The following is a 22,666-nucleotide window of genomic DNA, read 5'->3' as shown; positions in this document are numbered from 1 at the left end:
GACACATAAATCCCACAAATGAATAATCCCCCCGTAGGCCACAGGAAACACACCCAGGAATGAAGGAACGAACGATGGGCACGCTGTACCGCAACACCGTTTCCCTAAGATTGTACACTGATGGGGGCTCAAGGAATCCTGGTAGACAACGTGAGCTCTGTGCAGGGCTGCCGTCAAAGGTGTACACTGATTACCGGGACTCCAGCTGTGTCCGAGGAGAGTGATTTGCAGTGCGGCCTGGGTCGGTGGGCCGGCATGACGCTCTCACGTGCGGGGCGCTCCAGGTGTGGCCCGGCCCGGAAGCTCCGCCCACCGGCCACTGAGCGCGCTCTCCATTGGCTGTTCCGCCGAAGGATCGCGCTCTCATTGGCCGAAGACTCTAGGAACGGGCCCGGTTCGGCCTCGCGGCCTCCAAAACTCCGCAGAGGGACGGACGGCCGGCAGCAGACCCGCGGCTGATCTTCAGGGGAGCACCAAGCTCCGGGCTCACAGCCGCCCGCCGGCCGGGCCGTCCCCGGCGGCCCTGAAGCCCCGTTCCCAGGGGTCGGGGCGCGGCGCAGGTCGCGGCGCAGGTCGCGCAGACGTAGTCGGCGCACCGGGAGGACCCACCCCCCCGCCCCCCGCGGCCGTGCGTCCCGCCCCTCCCCGCCCCGCTCGGAGACTCCCGGAGGCCCCGCCCCCGCCCCCGGCCGTCGGAGGCGGCGGGGGATGACGTCATCGAGCGGGACGACGGGCATTGGGCGCCATTTTGAAAAGGGAAAAAAAAATACGGCGGCGGCGGCGGCGGCGGCGGCGGCGGCCGGGCTGAGGTGCTTGGGCGGCAGCAGCGCGGCGGCCGCCTCGTACGTCCGCCGCCGCCTCGGCGCCCGGCCGCGCCCGGCTGCGCGCCGGCCGACCGGCCATGGCAGGTGAGGGCCCGCGCGGGGCGGGGCCGGGAGCGGGCGAGGGGCGAGGGGCTAGGGGCGCGAGCCTGACGCGCCCGGTGTATCCGCAGGAGCCGGAGGCGGCGGCTGCCCTGCGGGCGGCAACGACTTGCAGTGGTGTTTCTCGCAGGTCAAGGGGGCCGTGGACGAGGACGTGGCGGAAGGTAAGGCTGTGCACCTGGGCGCCCCGGAGCCCGGCTGGGCCGCTCCTGGCCGGGGCGCGGGGCGGGCGCGCGCTCGGAGGTCCGGTCCGCCGGGGAGGCGAACGCCGGCCCGGTCCCTAGGGGAGGCGGCCCCGGGGGTGATGTCAGGGGCCCAAGGTCGCGGAGCGCGCAGATGTCGGGTCTCCCGAGTGGATTTTGGGTTCTTTGCGCTGCAAGTGGCTGCCTCCTGCGTTTGCTGGAGCTCCGGAAATAACTGCAGAAGCCGGGGACTCGAGAAACAGAAGCTTGGGGTAACTGCAGACTGGCAGGAGTCGGGTGGGGAATCGCTCCGGCCTGGGTCAGGTCGGGGCCTCTGTCCAGTCACCTGTGCGCTGGGGGCATCTTGTCCGGCCTCAGTTTCTTCTTTAAAAACAGGGTCGGACCCCTTGGTGCTTTAGATTGCTTTCTAAGGTTCCGAAGTTTCTCAGTTTTCTTATCAGCTCTTTCTCCTTCTCCGGCGGCGTGTTTTAAAGTTCCTGCTGCAGATTTGCACCTTTGAACTTTGCGGTGTTGAGGTTGGTTGGTCTTTTCCGTAACGATGGTCGCAGGGGAGCGGCGTTGCGGGGGGCGGGGGCGCTTCCCACGGCGCCGCGTGTCGTCCTGAAGGAAGAACGCCTAGACTCGTGCCCGTGCGCGCGGTGCAGCGGCTCGGGAGTGTGAAGTCAGGCAGTGACTCTTGCTGTTGTTCAGCCGTCTCACTCAACATGGTGAGCCTTTAATCCTCTCTTAAAAAGTTTTTGTGTTTGCGTGAGCTACACCTTCTTTGCCCCAAGTAACTAGCAGCCTCTGGTCAGGTGTCCTGCGCCTTTTCTCCACCGTGCCCGCTCCCGTGACCCTTGGCTCCGTCCTCCTTTGCTCTGCACCTCCCCCTGGCAGAGTGACATCTGGAGATCCTCTGACATCTGGAGACAAACAGTGCCCAGATCAGTAAGCAGGTAAAACGGTGCTTCAGAAATTTGTGAAGATGTATCCGATTTGAGATTGAGATTTTTCTTTACATTCACATAAGGTACGTTTTTTTTTCACTTTGCAGTGCCAAGTGGGTGACCGGTCAGCTTACTCAAAATTCCTATCAGGGATAAAGCAAAACCCATTTACTCACGGGTAGGAAGGTGGGAGGGCTTAATGCCTGTCTTAACTTCTGGTTTCTTTCCCTTTTTATAAGAAGGTTTAGTTGATAAGCCGAATGAATTAAAATGTAAGTCTAACTAAAATGGTGTATTTTAAGTGTGATGTTACACTTCGAAAATGGTATTCTTTTAAAAAGTCTTGATGGAAATATTTTGTTCTCTGAATTAAACTGGAACTTTTTGCAATTTTACATCCCTACTTTAAGTACAATTTTGACTACATCTAAAAGTTTGGTATTTTGAGTTATCTATTTTGTAAGATCTCTTTGTGGTAATTACCACATTTTGTTTGTTTGTTTGTTTGTTTGTTTTGCGGTACGCGGGCCTCTCACTGCTGTGGCCTCTACCGTTGCGGAGCACAAGCTCCGGACGTGCAGACTCAGCGGCCATGGCTCACGGGCCCAGCCGCTCCGCGGCATGTGGGATCCTCCCGGGACTGGGGGCACGAACCCGCATCCCCTGCATCTGCAGGCGGACTCTCAACCACTGCGCCACCAGGGAAGCCCCACATGTTTTTTTGATCGTGTGTATTCACAGCTCTCTGTCTTACTTCATACTTAATCCTCTGTCAGGGTTAACACATTTGTAACTTTCATTATTTTGTCAAGTAGTCGTGATACTACCTGTTTGAATTGTACTATTTCCATAAAAGTCCATGAGAAAGAAGAAAAAAGTAATTGTTAACAGCTAGCAACGAGACTGTTGAGCAACGAGAATAAAGAAGCTGGTGGTGAAGCTTGTGCCCAGATTCAACCTTGGTGAAGAAGTGTTGATAAGAGATAATTAACGGGAGATGTAATTTAAGGGAGGTCACTGGACGTCGATACTTGGACTGTAGGACTAGAGGTATAGTAAATTTATTTGTGCAGATTTGTGGGTGGTGAGGTGTTTCGCTCTTTAAGGTTTTGTTCTGTTCCAAGCTCCGCTTTGCAGAGTTCTCTGGTAACCCTAAATTTTGTACCGTCTTTCTGCTTTCCGCTGCTGTGAGTGATCAGAAAGTGACTGAGGTGGGCCCCTCCTTGCCTGAGTATGGACATGAGGGGTACAGGGGCAAGTGTGGTCTCCCCTGACTTTTGAAGGTTGGGGAGTGCGTATAGTGGAGAGAGGCTTTTGATTTCCTTTTTGTTTTTAAAACTAATAGAGTTTGGGGGGACACCTGAAGAAAGTATTGTAATGTGTAAAATTTGATGATGGCTTTTTTTAATAAATTATTTCTTTATTAGAGTGTGTATATATATATATATATATGTATTTTTTATTATTATTATTTTTAGAAACAACAGGGTTTTGCTTGTGGGTCAGGTCAGCCCATCGTGCTACCAGGGATTTCCCATCTTCCTGCAAATAGGGATAGAGGTGGGCTCAAGAGGAAACTAGTAATTGTTCTGCTAGTGACAAGATGTGTGAGTGACAGTCCCTGGTGACTTGCCCCCTCTCCTTCCCCTATGACAAGCTGGCCAGGGTGTTAGGCATCGCCCCTGAAGGTGGAATAGGTGAGCTTTTATGCCTAGATGAACAAAGAGTCAAAATAGTAAAACCAGGGGGAGGCTTCCAGAAGGAAGTGAGAAAGTAGTTGTTAGCCTGTACCTCCAAATATTTATGCTCTAAACAATGACTACTCTTTGGAAGTTGTTAAATATTTATACAGATTTTTCACGCGTGACGTTTAGTCACCATCACCCAGCCCCTACTCCCTTTTCTTGGGCAACACTCACTGCATGAACATCTTTCGCAGGTGTTGTCACACGATATTACAGTCCTTCGCTGGTCTGTCTTCAGCAGTGTGAGCTCTACTTAAAGCTTGAGGGCTAGGTGCCCCTGCCTCGCCCCACAGCCTTGTAGAAGACCCAGCCTGGAGGTAAAGATGGTTAAGTCTTATTATGTTCCCGAGGTTGCTTCAAGTTACTTGTGCCCATTAATTCAGTCTTCACACAACCCTGCAAAGGAGGAACTCTTGTTCTTCCCAGTTTTAGATGTGGAAGCCAAGGCCCAGAGGACAGATGACTTGGTCCGCAGAGTGGCCAAGCCAGCGTTGGAAGCTGGGCCAGCTGGCCCAGGGCCCATGCATGCTGTGCTGCATCAGTGACCGTTTGTGGCCAGTACTGTTGAAGGCCCACTGCGGGGTGGGGCTCCCCAGCCGTGGGATTGCTCTGTCCTTCCAAAGCTCAGGAGAGGCCTCACTACCAAGAATTAGAGGAAACGACCTCTGAAAGCAAATGAAAATGAGCTGTCTTTAAAGTGAGTGCCTATCAAAATGGTGTAAGATTAGTAACAAGGCTTTCAGAATGGGCATCCTCAAAGTATTTTAAGAATAGATACTACAGAGACGGTAAGCAGGGGGAACACCTGAATGTCAAGTGAGTGATACGGTAGCCTTGCCTGCCGAGCTACTCTCACAGGACCTCAGCTGCCCTCTTGCAGGGAAGTTCCGGGTCTGCTGCTTTTGTACATTCATCGCTCTTCTGATTTTCTGGAGGAACAGGGGGAACGGGTTAGAGGAGGGAAGGGGTTAGAGGAGGGAAGGGCTTGTCATGAACTACTGCCTGGATTGACATAGTTTTTTGCATAGCTTGAGAGCAGCTGGTTCTTTTCATCTCAGAGTGTGTAGGTTTAAGTGTCTAGACTTTCTATTTGATGATTTTATTTTAACCGGTTTCTTCATCCACGATCTAATCTGTTGCTTGGAATTAGACATTAATCTTTTTCTAAAGACATAATGCTTAACAAAACTAAAGGTTCATCTGCTTAATTCAAGCTTGAGTCTGGGAAGTTGCGTAAATAAGGTAGGTTTCTGGGTAATCTGGTATGGCCAGCCTTTCTGAAAGGGTTTACATAGATGTTATGAAAGAAAGAAACATTTAAATTGGCGAAGGGTAACAAAAATTAAGAGCACTTGGGCGTCAGTAGCAGGAAGTTATTGTGTTTCATTGAATATAAGATACATGTGATTTCAAAGATGTGAAAATGAAAGAAAATGTGCTTCTTAGAATCAATGAAATACCATATTTGTGAATGCAAAACTTTTCAATCGGGCTTCCCTGGTGGCGCAGTGGTTGAGAGTCCGCCTGCCGATGCAGGGGACACGGGTTCGTGCCCCGGTCCGGGAAGATCCCACATGCTGCGGAGTGGCTGGGCCCGTGAGCCATGGCCGCTGAGCCTGCGCGTCCGGAGCCTGTGCTCCGCAACAGGAGAGGCCACAACAGTGAGAGGCCCGCGTACCGCAAAAAAAAAAAAAAAAAAAACTTCTCAGTCATAGTCATTATTTCTAGAGTACTGTGATAGTTTTTTCCTGTGGAGAGTCTGCCTTAAAGAAATCAGATGTGTATGGCTTTTTTAAGATTAATGCATTCAGTGTACCTACTGAGCACAGCTACATTGTGGTGTCTCTGAAATCAGGCCGTGCATTCAAGAAGCGGGACTGATCTTAGTTAGATAATCAGGTGCAGGTTTGTGGTCGTATCAAAGCATACTCCTTGATTTTTTTATTCCTTGATTTTAAAAATCTGTTGTTTTTTGAGAAGTTCTGGGTTCAGTTCATGTCTGCTGTTTATCAAGCTTGAAGGCCCTTTCTAAACCTCAACTTGCTTATCTAGAAGTCACATCATAAGATTTTTGTTGAGATAAAAGTGCTGTGCTTTTGAACCTGTAAGGTGTTGTTGAAGTGCTAGGTACAGCTGTTCACTAATTTTCACGTATTTTAAGGTGTTTGGGTTTAGTTGGAGCTATATTTAAATGTGAAAGTAGCAGTCTCTTAGTTTTTCCCGACCTCCCGCAATCTCTCCACTCACCCCAGATCCCTTCCATAGGGCCTGACCTCTTGGTTTTTCCATCGTTATTCAGTGATCTTCCCACGCCTTGACCTTGGCTCATATTTCTCTCCCAGCGTAGAATACAGCTTTCCCCGGCTATCCTATCTGGAAGCAGAGCATTCCTGCAAAACCTAAGCCGAAATGGTGTAAAGGGAGAAGCAATAATTACCTTAGCCATAGGTATCAATTACCTTATGACACAGGCACAGAAGGAGTCAAGGTAAAGCCCAGACGCTCAGACACAGTTCAAAGCTCTGACAGCTTGATGCTGAGATGCTCAGTGTAGCTCCTGGAGAAGGAGCTTGGTGGGGCCCCTCTCACTGCTCAGGGTGCACTACCTGTATAATCATTTCCTGCGAAACAAATGCTGAAGGCTTATTTTGCCCCTTTTTTTTTTCCCAAAAGTGAAATCTTCAGATTTCTTTCAGTTAGCAAACTGTAGGTCTTTGGTAAAAGCGAAATGACGTACAGTGAGCTTTCAAAAACTGGGGGATTTCTCAGGAATTCTCTGTGGTAGTCCAGTGGTTAGGATGCCGGGCTTTCACTGCCCGGGGCCCGGGTTCGATCCCTGGTCGGGGAACTAAAATCCCGCAAGCCATGCGGGGCGGCCAAAAAAAAAAAAGGTGGGGGATTTCTATATTCTTTTAGTTTCCTCTCCTCCTTTCACACCTAGTCATCCATCTAAATCCATCTCAGATTCCACTTTCTTTATGAAACACTGCTCAGCCACTCTTAACATCCTTTCCTGTCACTTAGCATGTCACGGTGTTTAGCATTGGCTGTATCCTGCTTGTTCTCTAGTTTTATCATATGGGTTAGGCTTGCTCTTCAACTTGATGTTAATCAAGATATTGAAAGATTTTGGTACAAATTCCACTTCATCCCTCTTACTAGCTTCGTGTTAATGTGACAGTTACTTACCTTCTGTTCCTCAGCTGTAAAACAGGGTGCTATTTCCTGTGACCATTACAGGTTCTTAGAAAGATTCCAGGTAATGCAGGAAAAGCTTTGACAAACTGGCTCACAGTAACTGATAACTGTTAAAATGTTGGTATCTTTTTTTTTTAATTTTTCATACAGTTTTTAAAGGTTACTTTCCATTTACAGTTATTACAAAATATTGGCTCGATTCCCCATGTTGTACAGTACATCCTTGAGCCTATCTTATACCCAATAGTTTGTACCTCCCATTTCCCCACCCCTATATACCCCCCACCCCATAACCACAAGTTTGTTCTCTATATCTGTTAGTCTGCTTCTTTTTTGTCATATTCACTAGTTAGTTTGTTGTGTTTTTTAGATTGAACATGTAAGTGATATCATACAGGGTTTGTCTTTGACTTCACTTAGCATAGTGCCCTGCAGGTCCCTCCATGTTGTTGCAAATGGCATTATTTCATTCTCCTTTATGGCTGAGTAGTATTCCATTGTGTAGATGTGCCACATCTTCTCTATGCATTCATCGGTCGATGGACACTTGGGTTGTTTCCATATCTTGGCTATTGTGAATGGTGCTGCCGTGGACATTGGGGTCATGTATCTTTTCAAATTAGTGTTTTTGTTTTTTATCGAATATATACCCAGGAGTGGAATTGCTGGATCATATGATAACTCCATTTTTAGTTTTTTGAGAAACTGCCACACTGTTTTCCACAGTGGCTGCACCAGTTTACATTCCCACCAAGAGTGGAGCAGGGTTCCCTTTTCTCCACATCCTTGACAACAGCTGTTGTTTGTGTTCTCTTTAATGATAAATGTTGATGTCTTAAGAGACCCTCTTGCCTAGGAGAGTAACTTACTCTGTGTTGCTCCAGGGAGCCACCTTAAGAAAATGAAGGGTGTTATGGGGGCTAGCTTTCAGCTTAGTTCATCTAAAAAGTTGGCAACAGCGTCCTGAAGGTCTGCTCGTGCTGAATGTTGCAGTGGAGAAACCCAGTTTCTCCCTCACGCAACCATGTGTTTAGACAGCGACTGGCAAGCAGTTGGGTCCTGGCACCATCGTGAGAGCAGGGTATGTGGAGGGAATGTGATACAGTGCCCAGTACACAAGACTTGGGTGGGGAGTGAAGGGAAGGAAATCAGGGTGTAGGAAGAGGGAGGAAGGAAAGGGAGAAGAATGTTCCAGATTGAGGGGGCTTGGAGTAGAGATTGCAGAGAGCGTGGCGCATTCTGGGAAACCAGAGTACTTGGTGTGTTTGTCTGGCAAAGAAGGGGAAGGCCCGAGACGAGGGGCTGGCAGGGACCAGAGTGATGAGTAAAAGCCTTGAATACGGTGCTGAGCACCTTGAATTGTGTTTCGAAGTAAATGTGATCATAAACGTTTAAGGTTCTCACTAGAGGAGTGACGTCAACTTTACGGAAGGTCACTCTGGCCTTTGGAAAATGGGTGGTGACGGGGTACAGAGTGGAGACAGGAATGCAGCTGCTCAGCCACTGCAACAACAAAGGCTGGCAATGTGAGCTTACACTAAATCGGAGGGTTTCGGATTCTCTTTAAAGGGCCCAGTAGTAAATATTTCAGACTTTGCAGGCCAGTCCTGTCTCATCTACTCAACTCAGCTGTGCCTTTGCAGCAGAAAAGCAGCCAGAGACCCCAGGAACATGAGGGTGTGACGGTGGCCAGTACCACTAGTTACAGATCAGCAAGGGCCAGATTTGGATTTCACATGGTAGTTTGCCTGCCCTGTGCTAAGCCGGTGGTTCTCAAAGCCTTTTGGTTCCAAAACCTCTTGGTTTTATACTCTTAATAATTTTTGAGGACCAGAGAGCTTTTTGTTCATGAGGGTTATGTCTATCAATATTTACTGTATTGGAAATTAGGACAACTGAAACTATTTATTATTTCACTTTAATAATAAATCTATTACATGTTATCATAACATTTTTAATGAAAAACAACTTTACCAAAACCAAAAAAGATTGAGTGCCATTGTTTTATACTTTGCAAGTGTTTTAAGTGTAGGGCTTAATAGTAGACAGGTGGATTCCCAGATCTGCTTCTACATTCAATCTGTTACAATTGTTTTATTGAAATATATGAAGAAAATTTGGCCTCATACTTACATGTAGTTAGAACAGGGAGGGGTGATTTAATAGCCTTTTCATGTAATTATAGGTATTCCACCTTAATACTACAACAGAACTGCACACATGGTGGTTTCTTCTAGTTACACTTTGGAACCTGAGACCCTATCAGTGAATTGTTTGCCCCTGTTAACATTGAAGCCCATAGTTCCGTCTTGTACTTTGACTGTATCCCTTGCTCATGTGGTTAATTTGGTACCATCACATCTTGGTCATTTAGAAATACATATTGGTACACTGAGTTGTTCAGATCTTCTAAATGTTGATACATTTCACTGTACAAGATCAAGAAAATCACCACTGATCTCATTAGAAGAGTCTTAAAGTGGGAAGCTGTCAAATTGATAGCAGAAACAAGTTTTCCAAAATTCTGATTTCTCTTGAAAGCTTGGATTTTATCATTGGCAGCAAATACCGTCAGTTGTTTTCTGTGTAGTGAGTGGCTCACTTCGTTTATTTTTAAGAAAATTTCTGCCAGATGTCAAAACCTAAACAACCATAGTTGGTCAGTTGTTCTTTCAGATAAAAGTGGCATTCCGTGAAAATGGCTGGTTCGACCTGCAGCACTGACAACCGTGCACATGCTTTTCCTTGAGACAGTCACTGCACTCGGGGGTACAGCAAACCTGCTGTGTGCCTAGCGCCCACCTTACCACAAAGCATATTGAAAAGACTCATCCTGGGGGCTTCCCTGGTGGCGCAGTGGTTAAGAATCCGCCTGCCAGTGCAGGGGACACGGGTTCGAGCCCTGGTCTGGGAAGATCCCACATACCGCAGAGCAGTTAAGCCAGTGCGCCATAGCTACTGAGCCTGCGCTCTAGAGCCCACAAGCCACAACTACTAAAGCCTGCGTGCCTAGAGCCCATGCTCTGCAACAAGAGAAGCCACCGCAGTGAGAAGCCCACACACCGCAAAGAAGACCCAACGCAGCCAAAAATAAACTTAAAAAAAGAGAAAAGACTCATACTAATGGGTTGGTATTGAGTAAAATTAATTCGTTTGATGGTTCATCAAGGATATTCCTCAGTAAAACTGGCTTTTTTCCTTTCTTTTCTTCCTGCCCTTGCGTGGTGTGAACAGCAGGACTGCTGGTGCGGTTCCATGCTGCTGAGTGATGTGTGCTGGACACCAGCAGTTTCAGCCACATTGCTTTTGCTCTTTCATGCAGATGACAACACAGTGAAAATGGCAACGCGTATTATTGTGAAAACAGTTTTGACCTTGTGGTCCTTGAAGAGGTTCTTGGGTACCTGCAGGGGTCCACAGACCACACTTTGAGAACTACTGCTTTAAAGCTAGCTACTAGCAATAGGAATAACAGAACAGGGCAGATTTTAAGATTAACTGTCCCCTCTCATCTTTACTGGATTTTGCTGTTTTTGTCTCAGAATCAAAAGCAGAGCATTCATTATTTAAAGTAACTCAAGTGATGCAGATGTAAAAAGAGTAAAAGCAAAAGTTCTTCTTCATTCCTCCCCAGAGGTGATGACCCTTAACAATGTGTGTATGTTTTTTAGACCATTTCCTATTCATCTATCTATGTACTTTTGTTTTAAAATTTAGTTTGCGTGTAAGCAGCACTTTTTAAATCCCTTACAAAGTGTGAATCCTATTATAAATGTTGTTTGCTTGCTTGTTTGCATCAGCAGTGTGTAATTTGAGATCGTACAGTGACCCGGGCTTTCTGCTGAGCTGTGCACACACTTGAGCCTGTTTGACCCTGAACGTAGCCCCTGGAGATGTCAGTGCTACTGTTGCTTGTGTTTACAAATGAGCACATTGACTCTCAGAAGATGTAGTCACTTGCCCAAGGACACAGAGCTAGTGGGTGCTGAGGTCAGGATTTCAGCCCAGGTGTTCTGGATCCAGAGCCCATACGTCGGTATTTTTAACGATGCTGCCTTCTTGCATAGCTCGATTTGATCCTTTTTGATGGCTACAGAGTATATAGTTGTACAGACTACTCATTTATTTAACAAGTCCTCTGTTGGTGGGTTCCAAGTTTTGCTATTACTAAAGATGCTGCAGTAAAGAGACTTGTCCATCCATCTGCCTGGGGCAGGAGTTGCTGTGGCTAGAGTCCTAGAAACAGACACACTCAAAGGCCTCCAACATTTACCTTTTTTGGCTGCCAAATTGTCCTCCAAAAGACGGTGCTGACTTACACCTTCCCCAAACTTTTCCTTCTCCACTCATGCTGGGAATATCAAACTTTTTAATTTTAGCTATTTTAATGTCAATTTTAATGTTGTAGTTTGCATTTCCTTACAGTTAGGCAATTGAGATTTTTTTTGTCAACTATTTCTATTTCTTCCGTGAATTGTCAGATTGTATCTCTTGTCCATTTTTCTACTGAGGCTTTTAGAAATGAATTTTAAAAGCTTTTTAATACATTATAAGTACTAATCTCTGAATATTTTTTATTAACCTTGAGTTTTAATGTTTCAGTTATGTCCCCTGTATGTGTGTCTTCTGTAGGCGGGTTTTTTTGTTGCTGTTGCCGCTGTCGGGAACTAAGAAAAGGCTGAGATCTTTGTTGGGTCAGTAGTGGTGTGGAAGAGGAGCGGTGCGGGACAACAGGAGTGATTCATAGGCTGGACTAAATATTGAGAGCCGGAGCTCAGAGAGTGACCGTGAACACAGAAGAGCTTGGAAAGTTCACAGAGAGCTTGGTAAGGCTGTTAGACTTACACAGACTGGGGAGCAGACTTTAGCCCGTTTTATCTAGATCTCCAGAGATAAGAAAGTCACAACTAAAACGCGGTGTATGAATTCTATATCTTGTGCTAGACGTAGCACAGTGCTGGCACATAGGAAGTATTTTAATAAATTGTGAATTCTTAGTGAGTCAGGATACCTGCCCCAAAGGTATTAAGTTCCCTGATAATGATGTGGAAAATTTGGGTGTAAGAAAGGAACAAACGATGAGTCCTCATTTTTAACCATATCTGTAAACGTGTCATTCATTTTTAAAAAGGGGTAAGAGAGTTCATATAAATCATCAAAGAAAGGGCATTAATGGGCAAAGACTTCTTTTTTAATTTATTTTATTTATTTTTGGCTGCGTTGGGTCTTTGTTGCTGCACGGGGGCTGCTCTTCATTGCAGTGCGTGGGCTTCTCATTGCGGTGGCTTCTCCTGTTGCGGAGCACGAGCTCCAGGCACGTGGGCTTCAGTAGTTGTGGCTCGTGGGCTCAGTAGTTGTGGCGCACACTTAGTTGCTCACGGCATGTGGGATCTTCCCGGGCCAGGGCTCGAACCTGTGTTCCCTGCATTGGCAGGTGGATTCTTAACCACTGCACCACCAGGGAAGCCCACAAAGATGTTTTAATTAAAGCAGTGGTGAGGTTTTATTTTTGCTTTACATTTCTGGAAGAAGTATCTCTACACTCATTTTTCTGGAGGGCAATTTCACATGTATCTATAAAACCTTAAGCAAGGGTTGGGAGCCTATGATTCATTCCACTTACAGGAATATGCCAGCTTTTATTTTTTTTTTTAATTTATTTTTTTGGCTGCATTGGGTCTTCGTTGCTGCGCACAGGCTTTCTCTAGTTGTGGCAAGCAGGGGCTGCTCTTCGTTGCAGAGCACGGACTGTAGGCGCGCCAGCTTCAGTAGTTGTGGCACGCAGGCTCAGTAGTCATGGCACATGGGCTTAGTTGCTCGGTGGCATGTGGGATCTTCCCGGGCCAGGGCTTGAACCCATGTCCCCTGCATTGGCAGGCGGATTCTTAACCACTGTGCCACTAGGGGAAGTCCTGTGCCAGCATTTCATGAGGTGTATTTACAGAGTTGTGCATTGCAGCAATAAAATATCAGGGAAAAAATGCCCAGAAGTAGTGAAGTGATTAAATGCATTGTGGTGCACCCATATTGTGGTTTAAAGGGGTCTGTGCCTGCCGGAGAGAGGTTTGTGACGTATTAGGTGAAAAAAAGCAATTCACAGAACAGTGATCGCGTGTAAATCTGACTGGGGTTGTAAATGTCTGGAAGATGCAGGGTGGCTAACATCTTTGGGGACCCGGGGGTAGTGAGGGGTCAGATTTGCATCAGAGGGACTTTGGCTTTTATTCTACATGCTTCTGTATTATTTAATGTTCCACACCAATGCAGCATTGTTTTTGTGATGATAAAAAGAAAAAGACCAGTTAAGAAAAGGGAAAGACTAGCTTTATAACAGTGGAGGAAGGGTTCCCTTCCTGCTACTTATGAACACCTGCTGTTTAGGCTGCCACTTGAAAACACCCTAAACATTTTTTGTAAGGTTTTTTGTTTCTTAGGGGTTTTTTGGAGTATAGTTGATTTACAATATTGTGTTACTTTCAGGTGTACAGCAAAGTGAGTCAGTTATATGTATATTTTTTCCAGATTATTTTCTATTATAGATTATTACTATACTATAAGATACAAGACACTGACTATAGTTCCCTGTGCTGTACAGTAAATCCTTTTGCTTATCTGTTTTATGTAGTTTGTATCAACCCCATTTTTCTGAGTTTTAATTGTTCTGCTCCAGGTATCTGTGATGACAAAATAGATATCCATAAGAATATATATTACTGAAGCTCTAGTATTTGTAACTAGATGTAAAGCAAAGCAAAATGACAGCCCAGCTGATGATGATTGTTGAAAGGGGGGCCTTCAGTGCCTGGTACATCAGTGCGTTTGCAAATGGACCTAACTATCCATCTCATGGGGGCTGCTTGTGGCTTGGTTTCGGCCATTTGCAGTGTCCTGTGTATCTACATGTTTTAAAGAAATGTCATAATTTCTTTTTTTTTTTTTGGATATACCTTACATATAGGACAAATATTTTTTTTATTTTATTATTTACGTTTTGGCCGCACTGTGCAGCATGTGGGATCTTAGTTCCCCTACTGGGGATAGGACCCATGCCCCCTGTGGTGGAAGTGCAGAGTCTTAACCACTGGACTGCTAGGGAAGTCCCTAGGAGAAATATTTTAAATCTTGAGACAACCATTTGCCACCTCACTTTTTTTTTTTTCCTTAACAATATCTGTTTTCTTCTCTGTAGCTTTTTTTTTTTTTTTTCTTTTTTTGGTCCTCTGGGTCTTAGTTGCGACTCATGGGCTCCTTAGTTGCAGCTTGCCAGCTCCTTAGTTGCGGCAGGCAGGCTCCTTAGTTGTGGCATGTGAACTTTTAGTTGCAGCGTGCATGTGGGATATAGTTCCCTGACCAGGGATCGAACCCTGGCCCCCTGCATTGGGAGCGCAGAGTCTTAACCACTGTGCCACCAGGGAAGTCCCTGCCACCTCACATTTTGATAAACTTTATAGTTTTCCTTTAAAATAAGTAGTAATATACATATTATTAACATAATATCAGTAATTATTATCTAATTATTATACAGTTACATATAAATGTAAGGTATATTTATTTATTAAAATATATATAATATTATATGCTAATTGTAAACACCCATGTTCTCAACATTTGGTCATATTTGTTTCAGATTTAAGATGTAAAAGTTACAGTTGAAGTTCTCTCTCTCTTTTTTTAACTCCCCAGTTCCATTTCCTGTACTTTTCTCTCCTTCCTTCACCAGTGGCAACTTCTACCATAAAGTTGGCCTATAAATTCCCTGCTTCCGAATTTTTATCGAAATAGATGTACTGCTGCTGCTTTTTCTCCAGTTGTCTTGCTTTTGTTAGACCTTAAGGATCTAATTGAATGTTAGAGGTCAACATTTGTTAGATTTTGACTTTGGTTATGATAACAAAAAGCACGTATCTGTCAGTTGTTGAAGTCATCTGAAATATCAGAGATAGTTCTTGAAGTAGTATTAGCCACAGTGATCATTAATTTTTTTCTGCCATCAAGCCCTGGTTATGTTCAGGTATGTAGTAGTGATATCAATCTGAAAATGAGAGAATGCAAAAAGTCTTTATTTTAACCATTCTCAGTTTACTTAATGTCCATTAAAGCACAGTAGAATTCGCAGGAAAAGGAGAAGTTGATTGGAATTACCCACTTAGGACTTCCTGTGTGCCTTTCAAAGTACTGTTCAGGGTAAAACTCATACGTAATGTAATTGTATGAATTGTTGCTTTAGAAATCCATTGAAATCCACTGGAAGTTTACCTTTGGGGGAATTCCCTAGTGGTCTAGTGGTTAGGACTCTGCACTCTCACTGTGAGGGCCCAGGGAAGGGCCCAGGTTCAATCCCTGGTTGGGAAACTAAAATCCCACAAGCTGTGTGTGGCACGGCCAAAAAAAAAATTTACGTTTGGGGTTGCTGGCTGTGCAGGCCTGGTGGTGGCCGGCAGAGGGCAGGCTGGGTTTAGGGAGAACAGGTGCCCTCACCTTTCAGACTTGGCTCCTGAGGTTGCATCTCCTTGTTTCATTTGACCTACAGAGAAAAAAATAACAGGGTAACGTGGATTTGGCTTTTTTTTTTTTAAGGTTTGTGAATTTTTTTAATTGCGATAAACTATGCGTAGCTTAATATTGATCGTTTTAATTATTCCCATGTGTACAACTCAGTGGCATTAATTACATTCACGATATTGTGTGGCCACCACTACCTCTACCCAAAACTTCTTCATCATCTCCAACGAAAACTCCATACCTGTTACATAACAACTCCCTCTTCTCTTCTCCCTGCAGCCCCTGGTAATCTCTATTCTGGTTTCTGTCTCTGTGTATTTTCCTATTCCAGGAACTGCATATAAAACTGGAATTATACAATATTTGTCCATCTGTATCTGGTTTATTTCACTACAAATAATGTTTTGAAGATCTACCCAAGTTGTAGAATGTATCAGAATTTTTTAAAGATTTTATTGTTCTGGAGCTATTTTAGGTTCACAGCAAAATTAAGAGGAAGGTACAACAATTGCCCATATACCACCCTCCCCCTTCAACCTCCCCCACGGTCAGCACCCCCTGCCGTAACAGCATGTTACACGTGTTGCAGTCAAAGAGCCAGGATTGGCACATCATCATCACCCATAGTCCATAGTTGACCTCAGGGTTCACTCTTGACGTTGTGCATTCTGTGGGTTTGCACAAATGTGTGGTGGCACGTCTCCATCAGTATAGTCTCATAGAGTCGCTTCCCTGCCCTCAAACTCCTCTTTGCTCAGCCTGTTCACCCCTCCCTTCCTCCGCCGGCCCCCCACCCCACGCCAGCAACCACTGATTGTTTTTTTTACTGTCTCCATAGTTCTGCCTTTCCCAGAATGTCGTAGAGTTTGAATCATACCGTAGGCAGCCTTTTCAGATTGGCTTCTTTCACTTTGTAATAAGCATTTAAAGTTCTTCCCTGTCTTTCATGGCTTGGTGGCTCGTTTCTTTGTACGCTGAATAATATTCAATTGTCTGGATGGACCACAGTTTATTAACCTGTTCGCCTACGGAAGGACATCTTGGTTGTTCAGGTTTTGGCAGTTACAGATAAAGCTGCTACAAACATTTGTGTGCAGGTTTCTGTGTGGATGTACATTTTCCACTCCTTTGGGTAAATACCAAGGAACAAAGTTGCTGGGTGGACCATATGGTAAGAGGACGTTTATTTTTGTTAGAAGCCGTCAAGCTGTCTCCTGAAGTGGCTGCACTGCTCTGCTCTGCGTTCCCACCAGCGATGTAAGGGAGTTCCTGCCGCTCCGCACCCTCTCTAGCACTTGGTGTTGTCAGTGGTTTTGGATTGTGACCATTCTAATAGGTGTGTAGCGGTATTGTGTGTTGCTTTACATTTTCCTGATGACATATGCTGTGGAGCATCTTTTCATATGCTTGTTTGCCATGTGTATATCTTATTTGGTGAGGTGTCTGTTAAAGTCTTTTGCCCATTTTGTAATTGGGTTGTTTTCTTATTGTTGAGTTTTAAGAGTTCTTTTGTATATTTGGATACCAGTTCTTTATCAGATGTGTCTTTTGCAAATGTTTTCTCCCAGTCTGTAGCTTGTCTTCTCATTCTCTTGAATGTATCAGAATTTCATTCCATTTTATGGCAGAATTAGATATGGATTTTTTGAAATAGAAATAATACGTTTCTAACCTCATTTTTTATTTTGTTTTTGGTCATTGAATGTACTTTTAAAATTTTTACCCTTAAACAATAAATGTATTCCTGAAAAGGTATTTGGAAATTGGATTATTTATATGCATGGAGTGAAATTACTGGTCAAAAATAGCTTGTTATAAGTTTTTTCTATAGTAAAAAATCACAAAGTTGGGGTGGATAATTGCTTAAAGTTTGGTAAACTCTGACTTGTTTTATCATTCACCTGGTAAAGTTCTCACTTACTTGATAATCTTGCCTATTTTAGGGTTTCTCTAACTTAGATATCTGTGAGTTCTTTCATGTGTGTTTAAATATACTTAACTTTGTACTTAGTTATAAGGAAGAATCTCAAGGCTGTGTGTGTTACTAACAGATGCTAACAAAAATTGGCATTTAAGGAGAAACATTAGCAGCCTTGTTTTTCTAATGTGATGGACTAGGTTCAAATTTAGACACAGGTTATTCTTCTTTTGGTACCAGTTCCTCAAGGTAATGACCTTTTTACTGTAGATGACAAAAATACTAGTCACTGTCTTCTTGCTAGTTTGACTGAGTCTGAAATCCAGTGAGGGGCTGTGTGTTGTTACATGTCTAGGTATGCAGCAGGGGAGAGGGGCTGAAAGAAGAAACTTTGCTGAGAATAGTTAGTGACCCGAGGCAATAAATGAACTTTGACCTCCTCATTCTTGCTTCTTGTGCATCCATCCATGGTGTGGAAGGTACCCTGAGCAAAGCACTGCTCTTCAACAGACACGGTCCTAGGATGGAAGCAGTTAACTAGTTAATTGCCATTGTGATGAGGGCTCCAGATGGAGTCAAAGGGGTTCCCTGGGCAGTGGCCCTTTGAGCTCTAAAGTGAAGGATGGATGGGCATGGACTGGGTTGAGGGATGGGAGGCGTGGTCCAGGCAAAGCAGAACGTGGAAGAGGGCTTGAAACAGGAAGAATTATGATCAGTTCAGGAAGCTGAAAGAGGCCTGGGTGATCAGACCATAGAAAGGAAAGGGGAGAAGAGAATGAGGATTCTGATCTTTCTCCTAAGGGCAGTGGGGATTCACGTGATGTGTCTTAGTGGGAAAATGGCGATCGCATTTGTGTTTAAAAATAAAAATTGCTCCAGATGCAGTGTGCAGAGGTGGGCTGGAATCATTTTAGGGCAAGATGCTGCTTTTTAATTTTCAGAAGAGCCTAGCAAGTACGTTGATGATTGTGTTACAGAGACAGTGCCCTGTCCTTCATAGTGAGAGAGGGCTTTGGCGTGCTTTGGGTCAGGCTTCTGCCGTGGACCACACAGTTCTAATTCACCGAAAGAATTACTAGTATGAAATTAAGCATAAAATCTCCTGGCTGTAATTCAGGTGTGGGAGAAAGGTTAAAATGGACAGTCAGATAGCCTTTTGGGTTAAAACTTTCTAATTTTTAACATGTGGTGGGGGGAATAGAATGGAATATTCTGTATGAATTGGATTTTCCTTGAAAAGAGTGATTAATTTTCCAGTGGGCTTTAATTTTAATAACGGGTTAAATGTGGTTTCCTAAGTTTTGAAGTCTGCTGAACTTCATTAGGTAAGACATCTAGTTAGGGAATGATGTAAACACGAATTTTCCTGATAAACAACAATAAAAGATTCACCATATCCTTCTGCTGCCTTTGTCTCCTTATGCACATGCTTTGCAAGAAGTAACCCAAAAAAAAGAACAAAAGCAAGGGATCTTTAGGTTTAAATGGAAGGGGGATTAAAAATAGTGTTTTGTTGAAAAATTCATAGCAGGGTTTTGTTTAGAAAACATTGAAATAATGTAGTCTACTTTTAGAATATAACCGAGAAAGGTTACAAGTCGTGAAGACCCTTTTAATGACTTGATCCAATCATTTTATGGTGTACTTTCAAATAACAGCTTTATTGAGATATAATTCACATAGCATGAAACTCATCCTTTTAAAGTGTACAGTTCAGTGTTTTTAGTGTGTTCGCAGAGTTGTGCAGCCATCACCACTAGCTAATTTTAGAACATTTTCATCACTCCCAAAAGAAACTCACGAGCAGTCCCTTCTCAATCTTTCCTCCCCCACCTCCTGGCAACCACTAACCTACTTTCTGTTTCTATGGATTTGCCTGTTCTGCACATTTCATTTAAATGAAGTCATATAATATGTGGCTGCGTGCCACTCTGACAGGTGCAAGGGAGCATGAGATAAATGGCCACACCCTCAGTTCACGTCTTACACGTTCATGCATGGGGAAAGTTGACTGGTTTGGTGATGGTGGCAGAGGAGCTGGGTGGGTTGAAACAGGTGCACTTGCCAAGTGGTGGGAGCAGACAGTCCTTAGAGGGGGCTCAGGAGAGAGTGGAAGGCAGTGAGTGCAGTGAGCCAGCCGGCTCTGCTTTCGGAGGACCAAGGTGCGGCAGAGGCCAGAAGAGGGGTGGGGCCACTTTTTTCCTTAAGATGAGAGATTGCAGCGCCCCTGTTTGAAAATGGGAGCAGTCTATTAGAGGGGAGAAGAGGGATGATTGACAGAGGAGCATAGTCCTCGAGGAGGCCAAGTAGCATAGGGCCTCCTGCTTTGGTTGGTCCCAGCTAGAAGCAGCGGCTCCTTCCGCTGCCACAGGGAAGGAGGGGTCAGTCCCCGCAGGTGCTGTATTTGTTCGTGGGTGTGTGTAGACGATCTCTTCTGGGCATTTCTGTTTTTCAGAGAAATAACACAGAATTATTAACAGAAAGTGAGGTGTGGGTGGCTGAGGTGCTGGAAGTGTGAGAGGAAAAGGTGTGAAGGGGGTGTTGTGAAGTAGGAGGGATCAGTGGTCTGGGAGCATCAGATGAAAATCTGTGAGCGGGCGTTGGGGAGCAAACAGCCGCCACCGGAGAGGGCTTTGGGGGAGCTCAGGGATCGACATGTCTCAGAGCAAGAAGATGGAGGGAGCGTTCCAAGGAGAGGATGAGGCTGTAGTCAGAGAGAGGCTTGGGGAGGTTGGACTCTCGAGGCAGGCTGGGGAAGCACAGGGCCAAATGTGGAGAAGATGGATAGAAGTAAACAGGACACAGGGGAGGTGCCCAAGCGTGCAGCACGGCGGTGTTCACAAATGCAAACATCCTTGGAAACGACCCAGATCAAGAAAGCACCTAACCCTCACCCGCAGCCCTGTTCCACCCCAGCTGCTGACATTATGGATTCCGTCCCCCTGTTTCTGAACTTAATATAAATAGGATCGTGGTGTAAGTACTCCTTAGTATTTTCTTCATGAAACTCATCCGTATTGTTGTGTGCAGCGGTTGTTTGCTCACTTCCACTGCTGTGTGGTACTCCACCATGTGAACATTCCACAATTTAGGCATCCTTTCTACTGTTGATGGACATTTGAGTCGTTTCTCTTGCAAACATGCTACTGTGAACGTTCTTGTAAGTGCTTTAATGGTACACTTATGTGTTTCTGGTGGCTGTGCATCTAGAGTGAGATTGTGGGGTCCTGGGATGTGTGGACGTTTAGCTTTTGTGGACATTGCCAGTTTTCACTCCCACAGGTGGGGTGTGAGAGTTCCTGTTGTTCCCTATCCTTGCAAACACTTGGAACAGTCTTTAATTTCAGCCATTTCCCTGGGCGTGTAGTGGTGTCTCAGTGTGGTTTTTACTTGCCTTCTTTCCCTGACGGCTGAAGAGGTTGAACGCCATTTCCTATTTTATTGGCCTAGGATTAGTTTTGATGATACCGTAGTGGGGAGTAGATGACGATTTTAACAGTGACCACGTCCTGGGACTGGTCCTAATGCAGTTCCTAGTAGTGAGGAAGGGGGTAGTGGTCTCATGAGGGACATGCAGACGTTCATCCTGCTGATGGCTGTGTAGGTCAGCAGAGCTGTGTTCCTTATCGGGAACACACTGTGATCGCAGGCTGGGAGGTGGTGTTAAGTAGCCCTGCACATCTTGAACTAGAGGAGAAGGGGAGGGAGAAAATGAAACGAACTGCTGGAAACTGCATCTCCCGTCTGATTGTTGTGCGTTCATTTTGATTGTGAAAGTTGAGTATTGATAGGGTTTTAAGCAGGGTGGTAATGTGACTTATTCCTTTAAACACATCCCTCCATCTGCCTTATGGAGATTGGACTCGAAGGGGCAAGGTGGGGGGTGGGGGGGCGCTTAGGAGGCTGTCACAATAATTCAGCCAGAGATTATGGTCACTTTGGACATAAGACAGTGGCAGTGAGACTGATGAAAGTAGAGGAAATGAAATACTCACATCTATATGTTTTTGTTTTGAAAAGCTTAAAAACTTGGAAAAGTACAAGAATAATATAACAAACACCTGTATACTCCCCCCCAGAATCTGCCACCACAGCTGCCTGTCTTCCTTCATTTCTGTGGCTTTGTATGTGTAAGTGATCTGTCTGGTTCTGCGCTCCGGGATCCAGTAGCATGGTTCTAGATCTCCTCGGTGCTGCCCCGTCTGAGCTAGTCCATAACCCTGTGCGTCCTGGTCGTCACCAGCTGTACCACCTCTGAAATCTTAGTTTAAGGTGCTTCTCCCTGGGGTTTCTGCCTCCCTCCCATGCTTCCAGCTCAGCTGGGCCCCTGCCCCCACTGCACCTTCCTCAGTACTGTCTGTCCCTGTCCCTCACCCTTCTCCCTGCTCTGCTCCCTCCCCTCAGCCGGGTTCCAGGGTCTAATGCTGTGTTACTTCTGGCTCGCTCTTAACCTTCTCGCCTCTCTTAGCCCCTGGGTTCATACTCCTGGCAAAACCCCAAACCCAGTTGAACCGAGCATCTGCCTACTCTCAGCCTACACCCGAGTCACCGGGCAGGGTGGAAACACGCGGCTGCGGGAGCTGTGCTGGTTATTATTCATTCACAGAAGTGTCCATCCCAGGAGGGCAGGGACTTGGCCTTGTTCGTTGTGTCCCCAGTGCCTGTGCAGCACCGGCTTATAGTAGTCATTCAGGACGTGTGCTGGATTTAGAAGACTGCCCTCAAGTCTCACGTGGGCATTGATGCTATGAGACAGGCCTGCGTTTCCCCAGTGCAGTCACTCCTGACTTTCTGAGAAGACCTCCTTCATATGTTCTCCCAGATTGCCTGTACCTCTCCCTCTGACTCTTAGCAGGTGCATCTCCTCTCATACCTCATAGAAAAAAGAGATAGTCGGACGCGCTCTCATTGTCCCAAGCTCAGGTTCACAGCCTGCCACGTGTGTGCCATGTGCACTGTGGCCTCCTCCCCAGATGCAGGTGTCCCTGCTCCTTCCTTCTGGCAGCCCCACCCCCACCCCCCCACCCCGCTCGCGCTCTGCATCTCTGTCCCTGCCTGCTCGTCCTGTAACCCTGTTCTCGCTTCTGCCTCCGCTGCCACGTCATGCCCATGGCACACGGACACGACTTTATATCCTCTGTCCTTTAAAAACCCCAGCGACCACATTTCCCCTTCGAGTCCGCCCCCTCCCCACTTCTTGTCCCTGCCTCCCTGTGTCGCAGTAAAAATGGTATCTGACATCCAGTGCCTC

The 22,666-nt window shown here is 45.7% G+C and overlaps 1 protein-coding gene across 4 annotated transcripts in view; it reads left to right on the top strand.

The window, feature by feature from the left end:
- The first annotated feature begins 401 nt into the window (after positions 1 to 401).
- The window catches only part of PPP2R2D (protein phosphatase 2 regulatory subunit Bdelta), a 46,807-nt gene continuing 24,542 nt past the window's right edge, over positions 402 to 22,666 (top strand). For 2 of the 4 annotated variants that reach the window (XM_079900615.1, XM_079900616.1), the window contains exons 1-2: positions 402 to 908; positions 995 to 1,087. In XM_079900615.1, coding sequence (XP_079756741.1) covers positions 902 to 908; positions 995 to 1,087 — 100 coding nt within the window. In that variant the 5' untranslated portion in view covers positions 402 to 901. The remainder of the gene's footprint in view (positions 909 to 994; positions 1,088 to 22,666) is intronic. The other 2 variants (XR_013824344.1, XM_079900614.1) reach the window with 1 other exon arrangement.

This window comes from Stenella coeruleoalba, assembly GCF_951394435.1.
Source record: "Stenella coeruleoalba genome assembly, chromosome: 16".
In the NCBI taxonomy this organism is placed as follows: Eukaryota; Metazoa; Chordata; class Mammalia; order Artiodactyla; family Delphinidae; genus Stenella; species Stenella coeruleoalba.
This window is presented reverse-complemented; position numbering and strand designations above follow the sequence as displayed.